This window comes from Rutilus rutilus (assembly GCF_951802725.1).
Source record: "Rutilus rutilus genome assembly, chromosome: 21".
Taxonomy (NCBI): domain Eukaryota; kingdom Metazoa; phylum Chordata; class Actinopteri; order Cypriniformes; family Leuciscidae; genus Rutilus; species Rutilus rutilus.
In genome coordinates, this window is record NC_140226.1 from 30,487,027 (window position 1) to 30,514,392 (window position 27,366).

Here is a 27,366-nt window from a genome sequence, read left to right on the forward strand (position 1 = left end):
GCTAAAAGTTTGCTAAGAAGTATTTCCTACTGAAGCAAGGTGGGATTTGACACTGCTAAGCATCATTCAGTATGTGTATGTATATGTGCGAAAATAAATAAATATATATGTGTGTGTATATACAGTGCAACGCATAAGTTAATACACCCATGCTAAAGTTGACTAAAAAGAGGAATAAAAAATCATATTTTGGAAATTGAACTTAATGCCTTAATTTAAAAAATTTGGAAAAATCCAACCTTTAAGGACACCAATTTTCTTTGTGAATGAATAATGTATCGTAAATAAATAAATGTTCTTCCTTAAAATACATGGTGCATAAGTTAGTACACCCCTATGTTAAATTCCCATAGAGGCAGGCAGATTTTTATTTTTAAGTATTTTTTTTTATTTTTTGTTTAGGATACTATGCATCCTGATAAAGTTCCCTTGGCCTTTGGAATTAAAATAGCCCCACATCATCACATAGCCTTCACCATACCTAGAGATTGGCATGGTTTTATTTCAGTTAGCCTAAAAGCTAGTTTGATTTGCATTGCTCTCATTATTCATTCACAAAGAAAAATTGTGGGGGGTGGCGGGGGATTTGTGACATCAAAAAGTTTGAAAACGGCTGATGATTATTATTATTAATAATTTATTTTTTACTTGCTGTACTATATTTTTGGTTATAGAAGTTCTGTAGTGTTTGATGTGTTATGAACACAACTCTTTTAGTTATATTATATGAATGTTGTATTGTTTTATTTATAACAGACCTCTAATAAAGCTCTGCTCTCAAACGTAAAATGCACTGTGCTGTAAACTGTGGAGTGCAATACATGAGATTAGATTTCCTGATACTTTTATGATGAAATACTTGTAGGAACTTAATCTGATCTGGTTATATCACTGTAGTGATTTTCTTTCATAAAGTATTATCCAAGTCTTCAATGTAGTATTGTATATTAGTAATCTGTCTCCTGTTACTTTATGGCCCCTTTAGCGTGAGGGAGGAGCTGCTGTTTAGCCAACAAACTGTTTGACAGAGAGATCTGGGGTTGTTGTACCTTGCTTACTATCTGAAACAAACGCACAATAGTAGGCTGTCAGCGGTGTTTCCACTGTCCACATATGGGCGAACGGCCTGTCCGTGTACAGTAAGCATGAGATTATCAGAGCTAGAACAGGTTTGTCAGCACATCAGCACCTTGGGATTTGAGGTCTGTGTAGTCTGGAGCCGCTCTTGACATCGACATCCGACCACTCGGGGGACGATCCGTGCTGGAAACACTGGAAGGGAAAAAAACAACTAAATATAAAGCCACTTTGGGCAGTCAGATGGGTTTAAACATTCAGCCATACAAGGAAATAGATTGTGTCCCACAGCTCTCAGCCTTAAATAGTGTACTGCACGTTTTATTTATTTATATAAATGTAAGGGTTATTGTGCAAATTTATTTTAAACATGCCCCTTGTTTAATTTAGCACTAAGTAAAGGGGACATTTTTGCGATTGTGATTTGTTGAAGGTGTAGAAAGGGAATTAAAGATTCCAGTACAGGAAAAAGTGTTTGGAGTACAAGAACCAGTTTTCAATAAGAATTGTTCAATGTAATAATTCACTATATTTAGCCTATATATAATTTGGGCCGGAGGAAAACGCTTTAATGCAGTTTACAGTCCTGACTGCATCAGTGACCCATCTTTCAGTTAATCTTTTTTTTCCATGCTGGTTTTCTTGAACTCAAATCATACAAACACATTCATAAGTCGGTCACTGTGATTTTGCCAAGTAAGACATGTTCCTGTGTCAACATATTTTGTTAATCTTGGATCAACATTCCTCTCTGAAAATTAGTCCTAACCCTATCCCAACCCCTAAACCTAACCCTTTCCATGAGTTATCCCTAAAATCAGAGGGAAATGATAGGTGAATAACACTGATGTAGAAGCACCTAACCCTGGTTGTAAGCCTAAATTTGACATAAATTGTAAACTTGCCCCTCAAATCTGATTGGTTGATTGGAATGTTATTCCAGGATCCACAAAGATGTTGATCCATGAACATGTTTTCGGTGAAATCACATTCGCCTTCATATATCAGCCGTGCGTTATTATTGCTATCCTGGAAACACAGACTGGCTGTCCGTATACATTCATTTGTTCAGTACATGTAATGTTAATCTGTATTAAACTGCAGTGGTATTCAACATCATTGGCTTTTGTCTTTGTCAGCACTGCTCTGAGTGTAAATGATGACCTTTCACCTTTCCCTTCTCTTCAGCTTGACCTGAGTCAGCCTTTAGAGGAGCAGGGTCCCCTGGATGTCATCATTCACAAGCTAACAGACCTGATCCTGGAGGCGGACCAGAATGACACCCAGTCGCTGCTGCTGGTCCAGCGTGTGCAGGTGAGGAGTGTGTCTGAGCATGTGTGTTTGTAGAGCAGATCTACAGCTCTGATTAAGAGGCAGGAATCTCAATCTGATTGAGCAGCGAGAATTCGAGCTTCCTGAATTTAATCTCCATGTCATTTAGGTGTAAGTAAAAGGAAAGTGAATGCATGTTTTTGCTTTTTAGGGTGTGTTCACACTTGGCACGTTTGGTTGGATTAAAACGAACCCTGGTGCGATTGCTCTGTTAGTGCGGTTCATTTGAATAAGCTTCAATCCGAACACTGGTGCCACCAAACAAGCGGACAGAGACGAGACCGCTGAAAAGATGGGTCTCGGTCCGCTTCCAAACCAACTCTGGTGCGGTTCAAATGAAATATGAATGCATATTTAATTTTAAAAGGACAGAATGCTCAAGCATACCTGATTTATAGTTTTATACAAAATTCCATAGTTGTGATGTCGCCCATCACAGTTTGGTACAGGCATCAGAACCACGTCTCCTCGCAGCAGATCTGTGTGTGTGTGTGTGTGTGTGACGGAGGGATTCCTGCTGCTGTTTTGACTCCTTTACTTTAAGCTCTTCACGAGTTCTCAGCTGGTCAAAATCCCATCACATGTAGGCTACGCACACACAGCGAGCGCATTTAGCCCAGCACACAGCATTGTTTTGTATAAAATCAATGTGAAATATATCAGGTTGTAAACATATCCCTATGCCTTTAGGTTCGGTATCTTAAGGATCAGTGTTAAAAATGCCAATATAAATGCTAAGCAGACCAGGACTAAATGTTTTCTGTTTTTATCTGGACCAGATGATCCAAGCGAACCGAACTACAAGTGTGAACACACCCTTACAGTAAATATTGTTGTCTTCGTTTATCCAAATTAATATTTAGTTAATATAAATTAATCTTTCTCTCTGTTTGGGTTTTTATTTTAGTTTTCATTTTCGGTTCATTTTAATGGGGCATAAAGTTTTAATCTCATTTAGTTTTTTTTTATTTTATTTAGTTTCAGGATTTGTTTTAGAAGAAATTGCATCATACTCAATCTCAAATTGGGAACGTGTCGGTACAATAATATACCGAAATATTTCCGTATTTTTTATTATTTTCATTTTGTTTTATAATTTAGTTTTGTACATTTTAATATATTTATTTATTTCCTACAGCCAAAAAAAATAAGCTAGCCCAAGTAAAACACTGGACTGATAAAATCGGTGCGTGACTTGATGGTTTGACGTCAGAACCCAGAAGACTAATTCGCTGCTGATTCCCTCGAGATTTTCCTATGGGGATTTATGATGTTTTTTTTTCCTTAAAATAAAGCCTGTGGTAAACATAACTAGACTGTACCTTCACATTTTGTCCTACACCGTAAAATACACACACATGTACTGAAAAGCAGTTATGTTTATTTTTTGAAACATAAGTAACTTGATAAAACAGTTTGGGGTGTGAGTGTGTTCAGTTTACGTTGTAGAACAAAATGTCATAGTATCGTCAAGTAATGTTTACCACACCTAATTTTACTCATAAATTGAAAAACCCCATAGGAAAATCTCAAAGGAACCAGCGGTGAATTGGTCTTCCAGGTTCTGACATCATCCCCGCACCACACTATTCAAAATTCACATAATGTAATGAAATGTAATGCAATGCAATATATAATATATACATCTTTTTTGGATTTGTGAATATATTTATTTTTTGGTTTACATTTTTTACTGCTTTTAGTTTTCGTTTTCATCAGTAATAAAATTGCACTACAGTCATTTCTACTTCAATTCAGATTCCCATCCTACAGCTTTGTTTTTGTTTTGCCGTCTTATGAAATGTCACCTCTGGTACTCACCTCTAAATGAGAACGTAAGAGCGCTGAGCCTCTTAATGTTCAAAGCTCTCCCCTAAGACCCTGCTCTCACTAAGCATGTGCTTAGATGTATATTACATAGATTTACACAAGACACAGAATGATCTGAAGCACAGTGTTCAGTTTAAACCCTCTGAAAAACTGTAGCTGTGTCTGTCTTCTGCTGTTGTGTAACCTTTTTTGCCCGTTTAATCAGTGCTGGTAGAATATTAGTCTTCATACATTAGTATTTTGGAGGCAATTGGATCTAAGAATCAATATGCTGGGATCTGTGACTAAATTTCCCAGTAAATGAGTGATAGAAATGAGGAAATCACATGACAAAAGAATGTATTTCAGTAAAATTACTCATGATTTGAGAGGTTGAGTGAATGGGGACAGTGAAGAGAGAGAGAGAGCGAGTGGTTATGTAAAAGAAACAACCTCGCAGCTTTACATTCAGTTAGCATGACGTAATAGCAGTGCAACTGGGCTTCATGTGTACATGTTTTTGTTTGTGTGGCGTGTACATTCATGCATCTTAGATGCCTTTTAACAACACCGATAAGTAATGTTGGAACATGTTGTTCGCTGCTGTTTTAGCATCTTCCCTTCTCAATGTCACCTCCACACCTTCATTGTTCTGCCCTATTCCACTGGTCTTGCAGGATTATATCGACGCTCACCCAGAGACCATTATTCTTGACCCACTTCCAGCCATCCGAACTCTGCTGGATCGCTGCAGGTCCTACCAGCTGGTGCACAGGATAGAGGACTGTATGAGAGGTAATATGATCCAGCACCCCCCTCATTCCAGCACTATTCATGAAAATTCATTTATGCAGTTTTCAAGTTTTGCAAATGGTGATATGCCCGACTACAAGAAGCAGTCAGTTGGCACATAAACTCTTTGTAGTTGAACGAGCTGAACTTGATAATGTAATGGTCTGTAACACAACAGTTAGCATGATGAGCTGTGGCGCTCATGCAGGTGAACAGGTTTGAGTCCGGCCTGCAACATGTCCCATTCTGTTTAAAAGAGTAGATCTCACCCGGAGTTTTCACCCACCCGGTGTCTTTCCAAACCCATATTACTTTCTTCTATGGAATATTAAAGGGCATTTTGAGAATATCCGGAAATCTTTTCCATACAGTCGAGGAGAAAGAGGCAAAAAACACCATAAAAGTATAATAAAAATGATCCACATAACACATGCTCAAGCGTTAGTTTTGTGTGACCAAACAGGCTGAGATTTGAGTCATTATTCACAGAATATCTTGATATCCACTTGTTTATGCGAAAAGTAAACTATCCAATTCGTTTGTGAATGAAATGACTCCAGTTCATGCCAAGAATGATAACTAAATGAACTAAACCATAACGATATTTATATTAGCATCCACACCGTTGGATGATATCGTTCTGTTTATTCCTAGCATGCGCTGCAGTTTTGTCATCTGCCTCTTTAAATGCTAGAGCTCTTAAAGCAGGATGGATTCTGATTGGCTGTGAATGTTTTTATTATTATTCAACGATATCCAACAAAATCATTTCTCTGGCTTAACTGTGCTAAAATAAGAATGAAAATATATATGTAACCAAATGCAAATAATGATTGTGCATTAGTATTATCATTATCTACTGAGTAATAGAAGTTAACTACGTGTCCTTTCTATAGGGTTAATTTATTATTTATTTATTTATAAAGCACAATGACAGAACTTAAACTGAGTGAATGAATCTTTTTAATATTTGATTTCTCTAAAATACCCATATTATAGCGGTCTCAACCCCCCGTGCACAGAAAGAATTTGGTTGTGGCCTGTGCAGACTCGTATGTTCAGCTATATTTGTCTTTGTGGGAATCATGCGTGTCCACGTTCTATTGAACCAGACGTGACAGATGGTTATGTAACAAAATCATCTGTAAGCCCCCAGTCTGTGTCTCTCCTTTTCTCCTTCCACCCTCATATCAAAGCCTCCCGCTCTTTATTTCAAGAAAACATGAAAGACATGTTCAGCTACCAAATTAATCACATATATAATTATTTGCCAGAAAAGGCCCTAAATGAAGAATTAAAAAATGCACATTCTTGAATTCTGTCTACAATTTCTTTTTTGTTTTTAGATATTATAACACATCTTGCGATATTAGTGTCCTGTTTTTAATGCCTGATCCACATTGTGCGATATTTGGCTGTCTCAGACAGACCGAAGATGACCAATCGTGGTGATTTCTGTGGTCGTGGCTCCTAAACGTTGTACAGTGAGAGAGATTCTTGTGACCATAGATAGCCTGCGATCATTTTCTGACAGCGTGAGAAATTTAGCATGATCATCTCTCAGTGTGTTTGCTGCCACGACCTACTTCTGACTAGCCGATAAAAATGCCACATTGTATATTGATATTGATCAACGCGACATGGTTCTAAAACTTAAAACTACTTACCTCAAGCTTCATTTGCAAAGTTGCCATGCCAAGCTGGCCTCTTTTGCTTCCTCCTCTTTTTTTCAGCGCACATAAAAAAACACAATTGCCAAAGTGTGATTCATCTTGCTCTATTTGTTTACCACTAGCGAATGCTGATGTTTTATTCTTCTATACTAACGTGTGTCGTAGCCTATGATTCAATAGCTGTCATCACAGTACAGTCTACATAGGCTACATGTCGTACGCAAGTTTATTAGATCCATGTCGTACAGTGCGATTTGTAATGCTCTTATAGGATTGGCAAAATCGCAAAAATATTCCAGTCTGTAGCAGGAATAAGACCCGGTCAAGATTTAAAGTAGTTTACCTTGCGAGATTAAAATTGGTTTAACTGTAGACTGACAAAAAGCTTTCTCCAATGGCAGGAAAATCCATATAACAGAATTTCTGCACCGGTCAGGAGGCACTAAATTGCATGAAATCGCAACACGTAACAATTGAGAGTTGTCATATTAAACATGCTGCAATGTACATGCTACATTGGACGCCGCCAGTACTTGTTTGCAAGATAACACAACTACCAAATTACACTCTGACCATCTGTCACCCTCCCCGTTTCTTTCGTCCTCTCACATTCACTGGCGGACACAGCGCCACATCCCTCTCTTTAGCAGCCGTAAGCATTTCTGACAGTGTTACCATAGCAACACAAGTGGCAGCCGCTCTAGATACTTTCAGCATAGCAGCGCTCACACCATATTGGGTAAAATAGCTTTCGATATTTAGATTTCTGTCATCTTCAGTGCTTTTTTTACATTTGTTTTATATTACCATACCAATCTCCTGAGAGTTGTCATGACAGAACGTGCATTCTGTTAACATTTTTAACATGCATAGCGGAGAGGAGGCTTATCTCATGAGCGGACAGATGTGTGATGGGTGATGTGGAGGAAAGTGTAGTACAGGGTGTACACTACAGTGTAGTAAAAGTGTACTGCTGTCTGGAAAAAAGCACAGTGTGTATTTTCAGTAAGAGGGACTAACTGACACTGAATGTAGAGCTGATGAAATCCTGTGAATAAAACTGAAGGAGTACATCTGTGAAGATCTGCCACTGACTCACTGACATCTGCAGGACAGGAGGTGCGCTACAGATCGTGTTCGGCAAACGGTTTGAAGCGTCTACTGAAAACAGGCATTGAATTATAAAAAAAGAAAAGAAAAGATGTGTGGAGTTGTTGAACTTATTATTTTGTACCTTTTGGCAGTTGACTAGAGGAACGGAGCTTTGATCTGTGCTTGTACGTGAGTTGAAGAATTTCCACCAGTGTTCACTAGCACACAGGAAGTCGCCCCCACATCAGTGCTGTTATGAATGCTGTTTGTCATCTGAGTACACTCTAATTTCTTGTCCTTTTCTTAATGAGAGACCTAGCGCTGTGCTTAGTGCCACGTTTTCTGGCTCCACTCTCATCCATGTGACTCATGCACATCCTGAAGAGCTCCACATAAGCGTTGTCCTGCTGTCTTACAGGCTGTCCGTGGAGACGAAGCAGGACACCATTTGTTTGTGCCGTGTTTCAGACTTTATAAGGCAAAGATTCACACCTTTCATTTCATCCGTAGCTGGATCCACTTCTGTGGTATTGTGTTTAACGATCCCTTTTATTAGCGGAGTCCAAACCTGGTCAAATAAAACAACGGATTGCAAAGAGACAATTTATTTTTTTTTTTTTTTTTTTTTTATGTTTGCACTTTTCCGAAGTACTTTTGGGAAAATTGAGTCTGTCATCTCTGAGATTCAGTTGAACCATTTTGACAAATTAGGCAGTATAGCCCTATTCGGACGATAATTGTTTCTCATGGGGTCGTAAGGTATTTTTAACATTTACAGGGGTTAGTCTGTGACTTTATTGCCGTGCGAATCCAGAATGTCTGTTTTTCTCCCACCGCCCGTGTAAAAACCTCCGGGCCGAATTACCTATTGTTTTTTGACGAACACCAAGGTCGTGTGGTAATTTAATTGCCGTCCGAATCCACACCTCTGATTTTACAAGAAGAGATCGCTTCAAAATTCACTGTTTAAATCCTTTCTGATCACTGCCGAGCACCGTGCGTACAATAACTGTTGCACTTCACTGTAATTTGCATGCATTTTAAAGATGTTCACTTTTATGAACATAAAAATGGTGGCAAGTATTTACAAGAACAATATTTCATCACGACTCCACCTCAACGAACAAAAAGGAGAAAGAGAAAAAAGCACGTAAACATTTAAAATGTGGTGTTATTATGGCAGCAATACAATTTTAAAATATGTAGGCTATATACACAACATTAAACGTTGTGGGATCACAAAACTCACCGTCAATAAATCGAGTTTTATCACTGAGGTGCCATACAAATAATTTTTTACAGACGTCCACATGAGAAACGGTTACCGTTCGAATAGGGCTTATGTCAGATTTTACAAAACCACCATTGTGTGTTTGCTGTAACAAACGGATGAATGGATGTCTCATATGATATTAGAGTTCCCATCTGTGCTGTCGGGCAGGATCAGAGCCAAAACTCCATAGTGATGCTTTATAAACGTGTTCTAAACATTCCATAAACGTCACATAAACATCTCGGCTGGCTCCGGCAGGTCTGCAGAGAGCTTGAAGTGTTTACACGGAGCAGAGATTGATCCTGGACCCTCGCTGAGCCAGAAACAGGAACATCACTAAGCGTTTGTACCTGCTAAAGAGGATCTCATTACTCATTCCCTTTTTATTTACAGAACATCTCTTGGCTAATTTAAATGGAATCTCCATTTCTAATAATAAGTCACGTATTAGCAGCCACAAACTGCTTAACATCTCTGCATTGAAGTCTTGTACAAAAAAACGCTTTCTAGAGCTTTGCCTGTGATGTGCTGTCGATTGCCACAGTAAATGATCTTGACTGGTTCTTCAGTTCTGTACAAATATAGAAATAAAGCACAGTGTTTAAAGTCGACATGAAATCAAAATTGACCCTATTTACTTTGTCAGCGCATATTACTAGTCTTGTGGTGAACAATTAATCCGTGCAAGTTAATACACTTTTAAAAAATTGTTTGCCGTGGTAGTCTTTAATCAAAATCTGAAAAGTTACTTGCGCTCTGGAATGGCGTTACTTTTCTGATGATGTTAGTTAGACGGCTTGGGTTAAAAGCACTTAACCACTCCCCTCAAACCGTTAGTCTGCTATGAGCAGAGATGGAGAGGAGGAGCGCTAAATCCTGCCCTCTGTTCAATATTTCGTTTCACTTGGAAATACGTCACAACACTGGAGAAAAGTCGTTTGCAACTTCCGGTTCACGGGGACTTTAGAAGGTTTAAAAGCAGAAATATGTAGCTCTACATTTTTGTAACGTCCTTATTTGGTATCCTTGAGTGTATTGCATGAAAGTTACAGAGTTCACCAACATTACATGGTCGTGGTATTGCCGAAATAGTGACAAACAAAGATCGTAATTATTCCATTGCTTAAATGTTGCCCCATAGGCTTCCATTGTAAGTGCATTACTGTATTAGTTTCAGTTTCTTTTAAACAAACTGAGGTTCTGTTCACACCTGGTATTAAGGTGCGATTTGGTCGATCGGATCACAAGTGGATGACACTAAATACAGTCCTAAATGTTTTGAGCTGGTCCACTTCCAGAGGTAGTCGAAAACTCATTCGACCGGATTGCTTTCGTAGGATAGATGCTCATGTGGTCGAACAGCCACAAAAGACCTTCAACTGACCTAACGTGTAAACATTATGGGAAGAGCGATAGCCAGATGGGATTTAAACTTTGTCAGCTTGAGACCCTTTGCCAGCTTGAGAAGTTTTGATTTGAAGAAAAAATGTACCAAGCACAATGTTCTCTCATCACTCCTGATTTCTAGCACACACTCACAGCGTTCGGCTGGTCTTGTGACTGTCAGAGCAGCTGATGCTCTTCGTGTGTTTTTCCGTTGTCTCCAGGCACGTTCATATGTAAATTGTGTGAGCTTATTTCATCCATTAGATCAAAAGATCTGAAAAAGCCCATATATTTACCCATAGACCCTATCCTCGAAGAAATCAGGACAGAAGTGGTTGAAAGTGGACAAAAGAGATGAATTAAAACACCTGGGGCCTCATTTATAACCATTGCGTACGCACAAAACAGGCCCTGAAAGAGGCGTACGCCACTTCCGACGCACAAGTTGTGATTTATAAAAACAAACTTGACGGGAAAATTTGCGCACCTGCACGCAAACTCTGACCCATGCGTACGAACGTTTTGGAGATGGAGCAGTTTGGCGACACCGATGGTGAGCTGGAGTTAAAGGGTTAGTTCACCAAAAAATGAACATTCTGTCAGTAATTACTCACCCTCATGTTGTTCCAACCGCGTAAGACCTTCGTTCATCTTCGGAACACAAATTAAGATATTTTTGATTAAATCTGAGAGCTGTCTCACTCCAACGCGTCTGCGTTGCACGTCACCACATGACCAGCGTCGGCCAATAGTGAGCCTACGTGGTGACGTGCAACACAGACGCGCTGCGCTATTACACTACGTGAAAAAACTCGAGGCCCAGAGAGAAGGAAGTGAATAGTGGAATAAAGTCATTATTTTTGTTTTTTTTTGCGCACAAAAAGTATTCTTGTCGCTTTATAAACTTAAGATTGAGCCACTGGAGTCACTTGGACTATATTAACGATCTCTTTAATACATTTTCTGGGCCAGAAAGTTATAGTGTCTTAGAAGCCTATGGAGGAGTGATCCAGCACTCAGATTTAATCAAAAATATCTTAATTTGTGTTCCGAAGATGAACGAAGGTCTTACGGGGTTGGAACAACATGAGGGTGAGTAATTACTGACAGAATTTTTTGGGTGAACTAACCCTTTAAGTGTCTTTTTGGTCACTTTTAGACAGAAAATCTAAAGACATATACAGAAAGATAATGCAAAATATAATTTCACTCACCAAGCCTATCACTTGAAGCAAATATCCATCCCTTTTTTAAATGTCCGCGCCAGCGAGCGCGTTGGGCCGTTTAGTGAAACTGAAGCAAAAAAACAGTTTAAATAAATAAAATAATGATTTAAACTATGTTTTACTTCTGATATAAACATTTAGATTAAATATGCCATTAAACATGAAATCATTACTGAGAAGTTACAAATTTTTTTTATAGCCTATTCAATCAATAGAAATATTTGTTGTGGATGTGATGTTTTTGAACACTTTTCCTGCGGCGTGCTGTTTTAATGTTTTAACCACAGAGATAATTGCTTATCATGATAATACCAGACTCTGAGAAAATAGTTTCGTGCAAATAATGCCCAAGGTCTATCTGTTTCCATTAAAAATATAAATCAATTAAAAATACAGTTCGGCCAGTGGAAAAGACTGAGAAAAACTTTCTCTGAAATGTATTTTACACTATTTGATTTATGTATTCAAAAACAAGGCAAGGAAAGGCAACTACTTGATTTTTATTAATGTAATGTGTCTTGTACCGTTAAACGTTATCACGTGGATGAATAATCATATGCAAATGATATGCAGATGAGGATCTGCATAGTAAAACTAGGCGTTGTAAGCTCCATATATGGTTATTTCGGGGTGGAGACGCATGTGCGCACAATCTTCCGCTGACTGGGATTTATAAAGTGAATTCTGCGCAGGTTCTGGCGTACGAACGGTTTTATAAGTCTGAATATTTTTTTGCGTACGCCATTTTTGGCTTTCGGGCGCACGTACACTTTTAGTAAGGTTCCTACGCACAGTTTTATAAATGAGACCCCTGGTGTAAACAGGGCCTGAGTAACAAGTTGGAAATACTTTCTAACGGAACGTGTAAGTCTGGATGCTCATTGTGTTTGAGATGTTTGTAAATGGTAATAGTAGGTTGCTCACACCACTAAACCTGCTTGTTGGTCTTGAACAGGAGATTGCCACTGCCCTTTTTTCCAGGCTTTCATAAACGCTTATGTAAGCTTCCTCTGGAATAGGAGAACAAAAGTCTAGCAGCTGGATAAATGAACCAGCTCTGATAAGAAAACCAGCACAGCCTTCTCCATTTCAACACTACAGGATATTTCAGAAACGATAACATCATTTACCAACTAGACAAAACAGGAAGTGACAAGCTTGCGATTTTGTTTCTGCATAGGGGACTTTGACCAATCAGTGATGATCTTGTCAGTTGACTAACTGTTCTTGTTGAAGTTCTAGTTTTGAGGAACTTTACAGTAAGTCATTATTGAGTCAGTCGTCTTTGCATCGAGTAAAATATGAATACACTACCACTAAAAAGTCTGGTGTCAGTACATTTACATTTATTTTTTAAAGGAAATGAATACTTTTATCCAACAAGGATGCATTAAATTGATTAAAAGTGACAGTAAAGACATTTAAATGAATGTCACAATATTACTGTTTTTAGTGTTTTTTTAATGTTCTCAATAGTCTGTTCTCAATTGCTTCAAATATAATCAAGTGTTTCATAATGTGTACTTAATATTAACCCTTGAGCCATGTTCAGCATTTTCTTTATTCTACATTGAAAAGCATCTTGTCATCAGTTTTGCTACCCCACCACATTAGGCGGTTTACCGTGATCATATCAGGATGCTGTGAGTGTGTCATCGGCCTATTGAGGCTTCACTCTTCAACTCATTTCCTGTGCTACGCTATCGAAAACTCTCAAAACGTGCCTTATCTCAGTTATCTGCCTCCATAACAGCAGCACAACAGCACTGGCATCTGTCTAAAAGCAAGATCCACTGCAGAAAAGCAGATTCAATCACCGAACCTCAAGGCGTTTGCTTACTAGCCCAAGTTAGAAGAGCCTATCCCCAAGTTAAGCCAAGTATGCATCTCTGTTTTGATGATTCATCCCAATCCGATAATGTGCCTCCGGTTGGAATTCGCAAACATCGCTCCTCATTCACAGATATTGACGCTTTTGTTCCATCTATCTCTCTGTTTGCTCATCAGAGCGATCCCCAGGACAGTGAGAGTACAGTATTTTCAAACAAAGCCTTGAACCCGCGGGTCAGATTGCTGCGGTTCTATTAACTGGCTCCTGCATTATGCGGGTTGAGTCAGAGCTCAGTGCCTTGTGTCCATTGTTCTCCATTCGATAAAATAAATAGGGAAGTAAAGTCAACCGGAGGGGCTGCTGATGACATAAGACCTTTCACAGGTTGTTTTATAAGAGTCGCTGCCGATACCTTCTACTGTTACCAGCTATTATCCCTGTGATGATGTAAACTCATCTGGCTACTCTCACCTAACTTGAGTCTATTTCATGTTCTGCTTTAATAATGATCACTGCTGGTCAGTGGGAGTTTAAGTGTTTAAGATGCTTGACCCCGTGTTTCAGGTCTCAGACTAAAAGTTACAGTTTGAGCTGTTTTAACTGAAAGCAAACTTGCACGGATATATCTTAACATATGTCAGTGCCATTGTTTTGTCTGAAGATGCACAGCAGTAATTTCTAAGGCACGTCTAAAAAAGCTAATTAAATATCCTAATTGAACTAAGGCCTAATCCTATAGCAGAACTTTATCCTAGAGCTGCTGTAAAGCCAAAACAATCTCTGTTACTGTAATTTCCTATTATCACTGTAAAGCTGCTTTGAAACAATTAATATTGTTAAAAGCGCTATATAAATGAAGGTGACTCGACTTGACTAATCCTGGCTTAGTCTAAGCCCTGTCTGTGAAACTGGGCCTTGGTATACTTGGACTTCTCGGTATTCTTCAATAACTTAAATCACAATAAAATCAACACGGACAGTTTCTGAAACGGCTCAATAAAATATTTGGTCTCTCTTAACCCCTCCTTTCTGAGATCCTACTCTGCTGTGATTGGTCAGATGATATATTGCGGTGTTTATGAATAATATATATATTTTTTTTTACTTTTTTTTTATTCACGTGCCTTAATAATCTTGAATAAAAAAACGTAACAAAAACATTTTATAATAACATTAACGTCTGTATTTTTTTCTCGTTCGAGAAGCTGATTCACCCAATTCATTCAATCACTACATTATAACACGGGAGTTCCCAATTTTCGTTTCATGCTGACTTTTAAGAAAGAGACAGTTCAGTTTGAAATTTTCTAATTGTATTTTATTTATTTATTAATTTTATTATTTAATTTTGTTTTATTCTATTTATTTCTCTAAAAGGCATGAAATGGACTTCCTTATCTGCTGTCTTCCACGTCACTGCTCAGATCAGTGGCTAGTGAAGAACTTGGGCATGTGTGAACATAATTTTCCTGCAGCTCCAGAGTAGTGATTACTAGTCACATGGCATTTTACCCATAACGTGATTGGCTAAAAAAAGTTCTGTGCTCCATGAGCAAAGATGCCAAATTTCAAATCACATACCAGCCAATCACCTGCCATTGAGATAAGAGCGCTAATGGATAGTGTTCTTTGGGTATTACATACTTCCTTACTTGCAGTGGTCATAGGACAAGCGGCACTTTCACAAACCCTTGCGTTTTCCCTCTATAAATCCATGTATGATTCGAGCAGGCCTTTTCAACTGGACTCACCTGTCTCTTCCTGTCTTTCGTTCTCTCTGCAGATGTGAGGATCTGTTCTCCTCCGTTTATGGTGCTGAACAGTGAGTGTGGCCCAGACACACTGGAGCAGATCGAGCAGCACGGTCTTACATTCCCTTTCAGTAAGTCTCACGACTCGCTCCTCTTCTTCTCTGAAACAGGAAGTAATGTTTAACCAAGGAATCTCATTATATAAATATCACTCTAAATGTGCAAAAAAAAGGCAAAATCCATTCATTTCAGTAGGAATGGGAAATTTTTGCGTTAGGAAAGATTAAACGAAAGATTTCTCCATGCAGATTTCACAACGGGTTCATGTTGGTCAAGCAAATTCACTGTACTGACCAAACGAAATCTGTTTGGGTTGAAAGACACTTCTGTGTGAGCTGCGCTTCATACATCCCTACACTACTGACAATGGACAAAGGACTTTTTTTGTCCTTGAAATTTCACAGAAATTTCTCTAATGTGACCCATTTTTCCTGCGGGTCCTTAAAAAGTTCAAATCGAATGCCATAAAAAGTCTTGAATATCATTTTGTGTGTTGTTAAATTTGAGGACAGAAAAACAGGAATCGCGATAAAGCCTAATGTGATTTAATAAACGTTCAAAGTCAAAATGCAGTGCTGATGCACATTCTACAGGATCACGTTTCAGAGCAGTTCACAATCAATAAATAATGCACATTTATGCCAAGCATAAACACTTTATAGAGTTTAAATCGTAATATGTTGTAAGAGTGCATGTTTTATCTTCCTCATCTTTATGAATGAGCAGCTGGTAGTAATGCAGCATTTCAAAATAAGAGTTAAAATATTGTGTTGTTGGTTACTCAGTAAACTGTATCTCTGGCTTTTAATTCAACATAAACTTGTGTGGCTTCTTTTTGGGCTGTCCTGTCAAGGAAAGATTTTTGCAATTTGCAAAGTATCTGAACAATCTTTTTTATTGTCTTTTTAAAACAATTAATATTGTATCAGCAAAATCCAGTCCCAATCAACCTATAATTTGTATGTATTGATAAATTAGAATGTAAACCAATTTCAATGCATAAATGTATATTTTGGAGTATTTTAAACATGCAGTTACCCTGTTTTGCAGTTGTTTTAAGCAAAATAATGATTATAAGATTGCATGAGTTTGTTCTGTATGGACATATGGTATTCATTTTATTTGTTCAAGTCTTTAATTTGATTTTAAAAACTCTGCAGATACCCTGATGACAACACCTGTTTTTATTGACTCTCACTAAAATGCCATTAGGTTGCATTTCACAAGGATTTCACTGCATTAAAGGTTTATTAAAGAGTTGCATTATTAACTAGACTTAACTAGAGTGTTTTTTTCCTTCTCATCCTGCACAGTTTGCAAAACACGGGTTGCTCACGGAACTAACTCTCATGAGGTAATACTCTTTTCTAATTCTGTTTTTTGTGAAATGTGACCACAGAGGTCATGAAATGCTAACACACACACACACACACACACACACACACACACACACACACACACACACACACACAAACCTTGTTATTAAAATCTAGTGAGCTGCCTATATACAGACCCTTTCCAAAAAATTTGAATATCATGGGAAAGTTTATTTATTTCCATAATTCCATTCAAAACGTTAAACTTCCATAGATTATAGATTCAGGGCCCACAACTTAAACGATTTCAAGTATTTAGTTGTTTATTTGTACATAATTCGGGCTTCCAGCTCATAAAACCCACGAAAACAGGATTTCAAAAAATTACATGAAATCACACAGTAATTACACAGTGATACCATGGTCATTGAAGCAGGTTTTGGTTATTTTGGCAGTGTGGGCAGGTGCAAATCCTGCTGGAAAATGAAGGAAGCATGAAGTGCTCTGAAAATGTCCTGGTAGATGGCTGCGTTGACTCTGGATTTAATAAAGCACAGTGGACCAAAGTCCTCTTTTCTGATGAGAGCAAATTTTGCATCTCATTTGGAAACCAAGGTCCCAGAGTCTGGAGGAAGAATGGAGAGGCACACAATCCAAGATGCTTGAAGTCCAGTGTGAAGTTTCCACAGTCTGTGTTGGTCATCGGCTGGTGTTGGTCCACTGTGCTGTCCACTCAACGCAGCCGTCTACCAGGACATTTTCAGAGCACTTCATGCTTCCTTCAGCAGACAAGCTTTATGGAGATGCTGACTTCATTTTCCAGCAGGATTTGCACCTGCCCACACTGCCAAAAGAACCAAAACCTGGTTCAATGACCATGGTATCACTGTGTAATTACTGTGTGATTTCATGTAATTTTCAAATTTTTTGAAATCCTGTTTATGAGCTGGAAGCCCAAATTATGTACAAATAAACAACTAAATACTTGAAATCGTTTAAGTTGTGGGCCCTGAATCTATAATCTATGGAAGTTTAACGTTTTGAATGGAATTATGGAAATAAATAAACTTTTCCATGATATTCAAATTTTTTGGAAAGGGTCTGTAGGTAGCTACCTATGAAGGCAGCATTATAAGTGAAAATGAACCTATAAGTAGCTGATTTGGAAAGTTCTACTCCACATGTTGACGACACGAACTAAACTCTTCCAGACCTCAGCTACACTACAGTGTTTGAGGGCGGGGCAAAGTAGATGTTGCGGGCAGCCAATGAGGACCATAGGCTCACATTATGCAAATTAGTTACAAACCTATGTAGGTTTGTACAGGAAGTAAGTACTGGCAACTCATTTCAGGCAGTTCAGAATCAGTTTTTCCTTTTTGGGAGACTATAACTCTATCTCTCATGCACTTTGATCTTTAAAACTTTGCAGACCTTTTACACTCACACTACATGAAAGGTAATATCCCACAAAAAAAAAAGAAAAAAACATAATAGGGGCACTTTAACATTCACTTGCGATGCACAAAAGGTGCTTTATAGTGGAAAAAGGTTCTTCAGACAGTAAGAAAAACATTTTCTTTTAAGAACGGTTCACTGAAAGGTTCTTTGGGGAACCCAGAATGGTTGTTTCTAAGGCACCAATGCAAAAAAAAAAAAGGTGTATTTATCACTTTGAATAGATAAGTTAAAGTTTTCTGTCTCACTGTGTTCCTCTGCAGATGGCTATAATATTCAACGCCGAGGACCTAAAGGACGTGAAGCCCCCGTGTGTCATTCAGAGTTTTATAAACCACAATGCTGTGCTCTATAAGGTGTTCGTGGTGGGAGAATCACACACTGTGGTGGAGAGACCATCACTCAAGAACTTCCCCTCTGGACCGTCTGGTAAACCTTCAGCCCACACTCCAACTCTATAAATGTTATTTCAATGAAAGGCCGCTCCTGCGATATGGTTCGTTTCACAGCAACTGGACCTTCAGTTTGTTTAAGCATGATTTACGTTACAACGTTCCCGCTGTAAAGACTCTGATGCCTTTGCATAGCTGACTTTGCAGTGGAAACAGTGGATTGTGTTTTGCTCCTACCCTGTCAGCAGAAGTGCTGGCTGAAGTCTGGTTTCAGGCCGCTGTACGGGATGATCCGTTTGCATACGCCAGTGTTCTTGCAGTCCATGCAAACCAGTTACTGCTACTGGAAGAGCAACCTGTTGGTTTAATGCAAATTCATGAGGTCATATCTGCGAATTCATGAACCCATGCTGAACTCTGCAATGCACAAGTACACATGCACACACATATGTAAATTCACTCGTGCCCTGTCCTTCAAGCAGTATTCAAAAAACTGTTTAAAAGATTAAAACAAAGAAAAAGGGGGTGGCACTGTGTTTCTAAAGACAGATCAGGTTTGTTTGTAATTTCTAAGAATCCCATGAAGGCGTGATGAATATATATATCAAATAAATACTTAACTATATTTATTTATTTTTAGTCTGAATACATCATTTAAATAGCTATCACTGGAGAAACGTTACTTTTTTCAGACTGGAATAATGTTTCTACACACCCATTATAGAGCTATGTCATGCATATAAAAAATGAAATCAATTCTAAATATTATTAAGGTTTATATATACATGTTCTAGTAAGATGTGTTTTAAAACGCATATGAATTTCTAAAGCCATTATGGTTCTATTTCTGGTTAAGACCATTGTTCTCTTCAGAAGCGTAACACAGCCATGTTTAGAAGCTACACAGATGAAGAGAGGTTTTCTTGGGTTCAAAAAGATATTATCTTTGAGGATTAATAGAAGTCCATCGTAAATATTTGTGGTGTTTTGATGTCTGCAGATGGAAGGAAGTCGAAATGGTGGATTGCTCTCCTTTAATGAATTTCTCTACAGCCATTTGAGTGGGAGGTCATAAATCTCAGCATCCTCTTGGCACTAGATTTTTGTTTTTCCTCCTCCTCCTCCTCACTGTCTCTTCTCTCCCTCTCTGCCTGGCAGTCCTGAAGCTTTGAATCTCTCATCTGAACCACAGCTCTCTGCTGCTGTCTAGTGGCTTGCTGTGCACTTGCACTGTTACACTTTCACTTTTAGTCAACCGACTTGCAGCTGAAAGTGTTTGGATTTTTTGCATTAATTTGTTTGCTTTTTTTTTTATGCCTTTACAGACAGAAAAGCGATTTTCTTCAATAGCCACAATGTGTCCAAGCCAGAGTCGTCCTCTGACCTCACATCTGTAAGTGGGCGTCCTGTAAAAATTGCAGTTCTTGCTAGTCAACCCCACAGTGTTGTGTTTTGGCAAAAGCTCTTTGTTCACTTTTTTTTGTTTGCATTTTTGACAGAGAGATAATGTAGAAGGTGTTTCCCAGCCCCCGAATGATGATGTCATCAGGGAACTGTGTAAATCTCTACGGGAAGCTCTCGGGGTTTCGCTCTTCGGTATCGACGTCATCATCAACAACCAGACGGGCCAACATGCAGTCATTGACATCAATGCATTCCCTGGTGTGTATCTGTCCATGCAAACCCGTAACCCTGTAATCACAAGGCAACTCTTCATTTTGCGCACATACACTACCGTTCGAAAGACTGGGTTGGAAGTCTGTTACGCTCACCATTAAGCATGATGCAATTTTTTCAGGATTCTTTGATGAAAAGAAAGAACAGCATTTATTTGAATTATAAAACATGTCTTTACTGTCACTTTTGATCAATTTAATGGAACATTTCTGAAAAAAAGTAATAATAATAATAACAAAAAAACCTACTGACCCCAAACTTCTTAAAAGATAAGGTGATGGTTGCTTGAGGTTCATTACAAAAATAGGTAGATATCGGTCTCCCAAAAACAAATAAATTGCATTTGTGTCAATAACAAATATGTACAAGGTGATGCAAAGGAAAAATATATAAAAGTTTATAATTTTATGTTTTTGAAAAACATCAAAAAAAGTTTTGCTTGTGAAAGTAATGACATGCTTTCCTTAGATTTGGAACACATGCGAGTGTATATATATCTTATGTCTTGTATATATCTATGTTAAAGGTCCCATATTGTCATAAAGGTCCCATAATTTCCTGGCTTTGTTCATGATAACAGAGGTCTAGGGGCTGTGTAACTACCATATAAGTTTCAAAACAGTCAATCCACATACAAATGCACACGGCCTGCATAAAGTAGCTGTGCCTTTTCACGAGCAGTTGTGACTTCCGTATAAATGTGACGTCAGAACTACTCAGTCACCGCCTTCAGTCCCGCCGCGATCACTGCCCACCGTCAGGAAACTACATCATTGCACAGGCTTCCGAACAACATTAATACAAGAGAACAGTTGCTAATGTTCATTTATTCAGAAACGCCACAGCAATTTAGTTCGTCTGTTCTGTGTATTTCACAAGTGACTGCTTCGTCAATCAGGAACAGTTCAATGCCGGTTTTTCAAAGAAGCTCAGTGTTGGGGAAAGTTACTTTTAAAAGTAATGCATTACAATATTGCGTTACTCCCCCAAAAAAGTAACAAATTGCGATACTTAGTTACTTTTTATGAAAAGTAATGCGTTACATTACTTTTGCGTTACTTTTTCTCACCTGTGCTGGTCTTTGTTGTTTTGTTTTATTTTTAATAACACCAAAAAAAGTTCTATTTTTGCCAAATGTTAAGGCCCTTTCACACCAAGAGTGAAATGAATAAGCCTCAGGCTGAAGGAAATGCATATTTATGCCTGTACAGTAGAGGGCGCCGCTCAAACAAACCTTTTAGCTGTGCTGCCATTCTGGATTAAAGAACAATAGGATACAGGAGAAGGAAGTTCAACACTCTTATTTCTAAATTATTTCTGTTTTTGCTTATTAGTATGGTTGAATTAGATAATTGAAGGTCAGCAGCAAAGACATATTATTATAAAGTATGTTTGTGTAATTTAATGTAGTTGATTATAAAAGTTTTGCGTACAATTCTACTGTTTTTATTCATTTTGAGGAATACTGAATGTTTTCATGCAAGTGAGATGAGTAAATGCATGTTCACATTTAGTCTACAACTAAAATAACCATCATGTTTTACACAACGCACACGCACACAGCACCTCCTCACTTTATTTCTCTCAACATGGGGACAGGAGAGCTGTCAGTCAGTTAATGTGAAAAAGTAACTAGCGTTACTTATTTGAAAAAGTAACTTAGATATTTCGTTGTAAATTGAAAATGTAATGTGTTACTTTACTAGTTACTTGAAAAAGTAATCTGATTACATTTAAGTTACTTGTAATTAGTTACCCCCAACGCTACTCCTCAAAGATGCTGCAGTCCCTACAGTTCACAGTTTTACAAGTTTGCCTTGGCCGTCAATTGCAGCATGTTCTCGCGTTCTGTGGGCATCTTTGCACCACAAGTACACCTTTTACATAAAAAAGTAACATTGTCAAGGAAATTGTAGCACGTCAACTTACTGTATCAGTAGGAAAGCAATAGTTATAGCTTACTGCATTCGGTGTCTGTCTGCTAACGTTTCATTATAAAGCAGTTTATAATCAGTGTATAACTAGCTATTAACGTACATATTTTGGAGATTTAAATTGAATTTGACAAAAAAAAAAAAAAGTCTGGGTTTGTTTACAGACAGTTTATATTAGCGTTAACGTTAAATCTGAGTGCAGCATTGATGTAATGGTAATTATAATACTCTTACAATAACGCCGAAAGTAAGGTTGTTTGTCTCCTGTCGTCGCCGATTCGGGGTCTGAGTCCGGCTCGAACATATAAGGCCGGATAACATTTCCCTCAGCAATGTCCATCATTACAGGTGTTTTATTCACCTTACTTGTCAGCATCACCAAGCCACAGCATACATGACCCTAGTTACCTGTGGTTGGCCTGGCCGTGCGTCACTCAGAAAACAACAGGCCAGTCAGAAGAGAGGCTCATGAATATTAATTAGAAAGGCCAAAATCAACCTGTTCTTAGCAGAGCTCCTGAGAAAGGAGCTGTAAAAATATATCGGGATGGTTTTTGGTACTTATACCGCAAATATATATTCTTAAGGACATCAAAACCTAAAATAAAACTTCAGAAAGGTGTACAATATGGGACCTTTAAACATTTTTTTTTTTTTTTTTGAAAGTTATATCATAGTTTTCTTGGGGGTCATACATTTTGACTGTATGAAATAATCTTATGTTGTATGGTTTTCTTCTACAATTACTGCATAAATATAATTTAGTAGCATAAAATCCCCCTTAAAAATACAAACTGTTAAATAAAAAACATTATTCAACTAAAATATAGTACATTCATTTCATTGAAATAAAAAATCATGATGTATCTCATCATGAAATATGTTATTTATCCATTATTGTTTTTACAATTCTTACTCTTTTCAGGATATGAGGGTGTTCCTGAGTTCTTCAATGACCTCCTCAACCACATCATCGGCGTCCTCCAAGACCACGCCTCCAATGAGCCCTCGGCCCCGCCCCCGTCCGGCCAGCTGCCCGCTTTAGGAGTCCCCCCCCAGGAGTGCTGTGGCATGCTGGGTAAGGAGTCGGACAGCAGCCCCTGGATCGTGGAGGGGGACGGGGGTCTGAAAGGCCCTCGTCAGAGACTGGGCTGCAACACGGCCATGTCCCCCAACTTTCAACAGCACTGCGTGTCCACGATAGCCACTAAAGCCTCGTCGCAATGACTGTCACGTCCCACGCCATCCTTCCCTGAACAAATTGTGAAGACAGAGTGAATAATATACAATAACAATAATAACTATTATACTGATAAAATATATCTGTAATCTAAAATAAACTATATTGGGAATCATAATGATGTTGATAAAGGGCATTGAATTCTATCTTCTATGCCTTTGCATATGTTTTTTTATTAATTAGAATTTTTTTTTTTTTTTTTTTTAGTTTAACAACTCAGTACTGTAATGTGAACATTTGGGGAATCAAAATAGATCAGCATCTAAATCAGTTTTCACAGTGGATGATGGTTAAGTGAACACACTAGGCATGTTGGATATTTAAGCTGGACAAGGGTTCTGAAGGTTTTCTTTTGTTGCTGATGGAACTAACTGATATTAGTTGAACACATCTGAACACAAACACACCCAATAATCTAACAACCAGGACACCTAAAATGTCTTTGTGCTCTGTATTTAGTGGCAATCCTATATTGTGATGATCCACAGTGTATATCTTTGTGCAGCGTCTGCAAATCTGCTCCGTAAGCCGAACGAAGTTCCAGCGCGCAGCTCTTGTAGACCGTGTGCCACAGTGTTTGATCTTGTGACACTCCGTAATCTTTCCACAATGCTCCGGAAGACTTTCATCATCCTTCCATGAACATTGTGACACCTGACATTTTTCATGTGCATTTCAACACAGCATATCATGAGGTGGTATATTAATGAATTTCCAGGCGAACCGTGTCAAGTACAATTAAAGAGAGAGTTCACCCCAAAAATGATCATCATCGGAAGTTGTTCCAATCATGTATGAGTTTCTTTTTATGATATTTTAAAGAATGTTGGTAATTGGGGTTGGTAATTTTTACTACTATGGAAGTCAATGGCTACAATTACAATGGTTACCAACATTCTTTAAAACATCTTTTTGGAACAACATGAGGGTGAGTAAATTACAAAAATTTATTTTTTGGGTGAACGATCCCTTTAATGTTTTTATTTTATTTTATTTTTTATGTAGTTTTGTGAAAGACCCCGAAGAGGTTAAAATTCTACTATTCTTTGAAAAATTCTTATAAATTCTGTTGTTTGTCTGTCAAGTTTGGTTGGACGATTGCAAGTGGAGATATTGACATTCCCTGTATGTGTGTGTGTGTGTGTGTGTGTGTGAGAGAGAGAGTGAGTGAGATGTTTTTTTTTAGCAGACAGTCCTTTAAAAGTTCTAATGTTTTGTACATGATCCAGTTTTGAAAGTCATATTTATGACTAGGCTTCAGATTAGTACACACCCTTGAAATATTGGAACAAACTGTATAAGATGGATGTTCATGTATGTGTGTGTTGGGAGTATTTTTTTCTCGTTCAAATTGCAAGAAAGGATACGTCTCTTCCACAAAGGGTTAAACACTTTGATTCTTGGTTACCATTCCTGGGTTAAAAGGAAAATTAACAGATTTGTACAATTTTGTTCATATTCCTCCGTTAAAAAAATGGAATGATGGCTAGCTTGTTTGAAAATCACTAATGAATACAAAGTATTTGTTTTATACATGATGTCGTTAGCAGAACATTTCATTTGGTTGCTGAGTTAAATCAGACTGTATGTGAACTGCCATGAGATGTGTTTAGCACTAATTAATATCAATATATGTCATTAAAACCATCTGAACAATTTTTACATTAATTCAAATGTAATAAAGCCAAAACATGATTTGCAGCACTTGTTTGCATATACTGTAATGAAACCCTTAGGCATTGCAATTACAAAAATTATTTGTTGCTAACAGTAGATTACAAAAGTTTGTCTTATTTGTATTCATGTTTATGAAAGAAATCTCACCCACTTAGTGCTCGTAAAGTGACTTGGATAACGCCTACACGTTTGAAGACCAACAGAAAGCAGCTTGTTTTTGTTCACTGTGAGAGGAATGAATGTGCGGAGATATTTGACACGTCTTAATGTGGTAAACAAGAGCGGTGCAAATGGACTGCTGTCGCCAGCATCTGCTCCCATTCTGTTCAGTTTATATAAAATGAACATTTAGCACCTTATGTTAATGCATTTCTTGTTCTGAAGGGGTCCATTTTTTTAATGTAACATTTAAGAGTGATATTTTCATAGGTGTACCAAACTGTGTTTAAGATCTTTTTCTATAATGACTCCCTCCATTGTTATGGAATTCAAATTGAATGGTCATTGTCATTTAAATGCCATTTTTAAAGAATGTGAGCCATGTCGACTTCAACAAGAACTAGCTGGGTTTTTAGGACGTGTAGTCTCTTGCTTGCTTATATCAAGAGAGTTGGAATATGTTTATATGTCTAATGAGGAGTTGTTCAGATTAAGGTTGTGTTTTGTATAACCGAAAGTCCTACGAGAGGTAGAGAGAATGACAGCCTTCAACACAGCTTTACCTTTTGTCTCTGTACTTTTGCCTTCATTGTGCTATCAAATAGAAAAACTCCTCACCTACTAAATTTTCTGTCTCTATCATTATTTATCGACATCTTCAAAGGTTTCGGGTCTCATTTAAGATTTTAGGCCCCTTTATTTGCATATTCATACACTAGGGCCATAACCCATCAAGACCATGGGTTCAACATCTCTGGTTACTTCAGTGTCACAATGTGACCATTATGCTATTCATATTATTCAGATGTGTCCATATGCTAGAAGTGACCAATTATTAAGTTTTTAGCCCATTTACTCACCTTCATGTTGCTCCATAGGCCTGCCTACATGTTTGAATTACTTTATAGTACCATGGGACACAAGTGTAATGGATGTTGCGTCTTGCTATTTTTTCAAATAAAAAATTAGTCTGGAGAAGAATTTTTTTTTTAATATGTTTAGGGTGTTAATAACGTATGTTATTATAGATAACTGAAGCAAAATAAAAAACATTTTCGTTACTTGAAATATTTTTTTTAAAACGAAATTGATTTTAGCTAGTTGCTAAGACACGTTTCTTATTTTCATTAAGTTTAACACGGTGTACTAAAATGACTAAAACTTAAAAAGTAGACTGTCATTCGATATTATAGGGTTAAAAAATATCCAGTCCCGTTTTTTGTAAACTCATTAAAGGTCATTAAGAGTTCAGGCCTTACAGAGTTAAACTAGTGTAGTAGGCCCACGACAAAAGCTATTAAACTGCCGTTTGTGCTAAATGAGCAGGCCATACACCGCTTACTTAGACCCCTTTCGCCATCCTTCTCTAGCTCGCCATTGGTCCTCACGTTTTAATTCAACTCATCCTCACGACGTGATTGGCCACACTTTCTGTCAATCACAACCGCCGTTCGTGATTGGCCGGTCCCAGTTAACTAATGCGAAAAATCCATGTTCTCAGGTTTGACATGTCACTAGAGCAAAGCCACAGTCTGGTCAGAAGTAGAGAGAGAGTAGCTTCTAGCCTCGCACATGTCACAAGTAGTACACGCTAGACTTTACAGCGTCAGAATAAAACAAAGCACTTGCCCTAACATTATGCAAACAGCCTAAAGTTATGCACTTAACTTGAACTGAAATATGTCGTCGATTGGTTTGTCTTTGGCCGGACGAAGCTTCGCTGACAGCGGACTGAGCGGATAAACGGGACTGAATGTGACGGCTCGACGCGTCGGTGAATGAAGAAGCATCGCTTCTAAGCAAAACACGTCCGAACATGGCTGACAGAACAGCTCCGAACTGTCATCTGCGACTCGAGTGGGTTTACGGCTACCGGGGACACCAGTGCCGCAACAACCTGTACTACACGGCCGCCAAGGAGATCGTGTACTTTGTCGCCGGCGTCGGAGTTGTGTACAACACACGGGAACACAAGCAGAAATTTTATTTGGGACATAACGATGACATAATCAGGTAGGCACATTCACGTGGATGTTTTGAAGGAAATTCATACAAATGCACGCCAACTACCACACTTAAAGTAGTGAACTCAACGGTGCCGATGCATTCAAGCCAGTGTCAGGCTCGAGACGTTGCTGTATATTTGTATATTTAATGGCAAGATCGAGTAAGTGTAGAGAGATGGAGGTGGAGGTTGCTCCTCTGAGGCGC

General features: G+C 38.2%; 2 protein-coding genes across 3 annotated transcripts in view; both read left to right on the plus strand.

Moving 5' to 3' along the window:
- The window catches only part of itpk1b (inositol-tetrakisphosphate 1-kinase b), a 45,827-nt gene extending 20,804 nt beyond the window's left edge, over positions 1-25,023 (plus strand). Inside the window, exons 4-11 of the mRNA XM_084393821.1 lie at positions 2,266-2,391; positions 4,896-5,013; positions 15,275-15,373; positions 16,616-16,656; positions 18,340-18,505; positions 19,794-19,861; positions 19,968-20,130; positions 23,005-25,023. Coding sequence (XP_084249947.1) covers positions 2,266-2,391; positions 4,896-5,013; positions 15,275-15,373; positions 16,616-16,656; positions 18,340-18,505; positions 19,794-19,861; positions 19,968-20,130; positions 23,005-23,306 — 1,083 coding nt within the window. The 3' untranslated portion in view covers positions 23,307-25,023. The remainder of the gene's footprint in view (positions 1-2,265; positions 2,392-4,895; positions 5,014-15,274; positions 15,374-16,615; positions 16,657-18,339; positions 18,506-19,793; positions 19,862-19,967; positions 20,131-23,004) is intronic.
- Positions 25,011-27,366, plus strand: part of eml5 (EMAP like 5) — a 101,320-nt gene continuing 98,964 nt past the window's right edge. For both annotated transcript variants that reach the window (XR_014625771.1, XM_084393813.1), the window contains exon 1: positions 25,011-27,168. Coding sequence is in view for 1 of the 2 variants with exons in the window: in XM_084393813.1 (XP_084249939.1) it covers positions 26,972-27,168 (197 nt within the window). In the remaining variant the exon portion in view is untranslated. The remainder of the gene's footprint in view (positions 27,169-27,366) is intronic.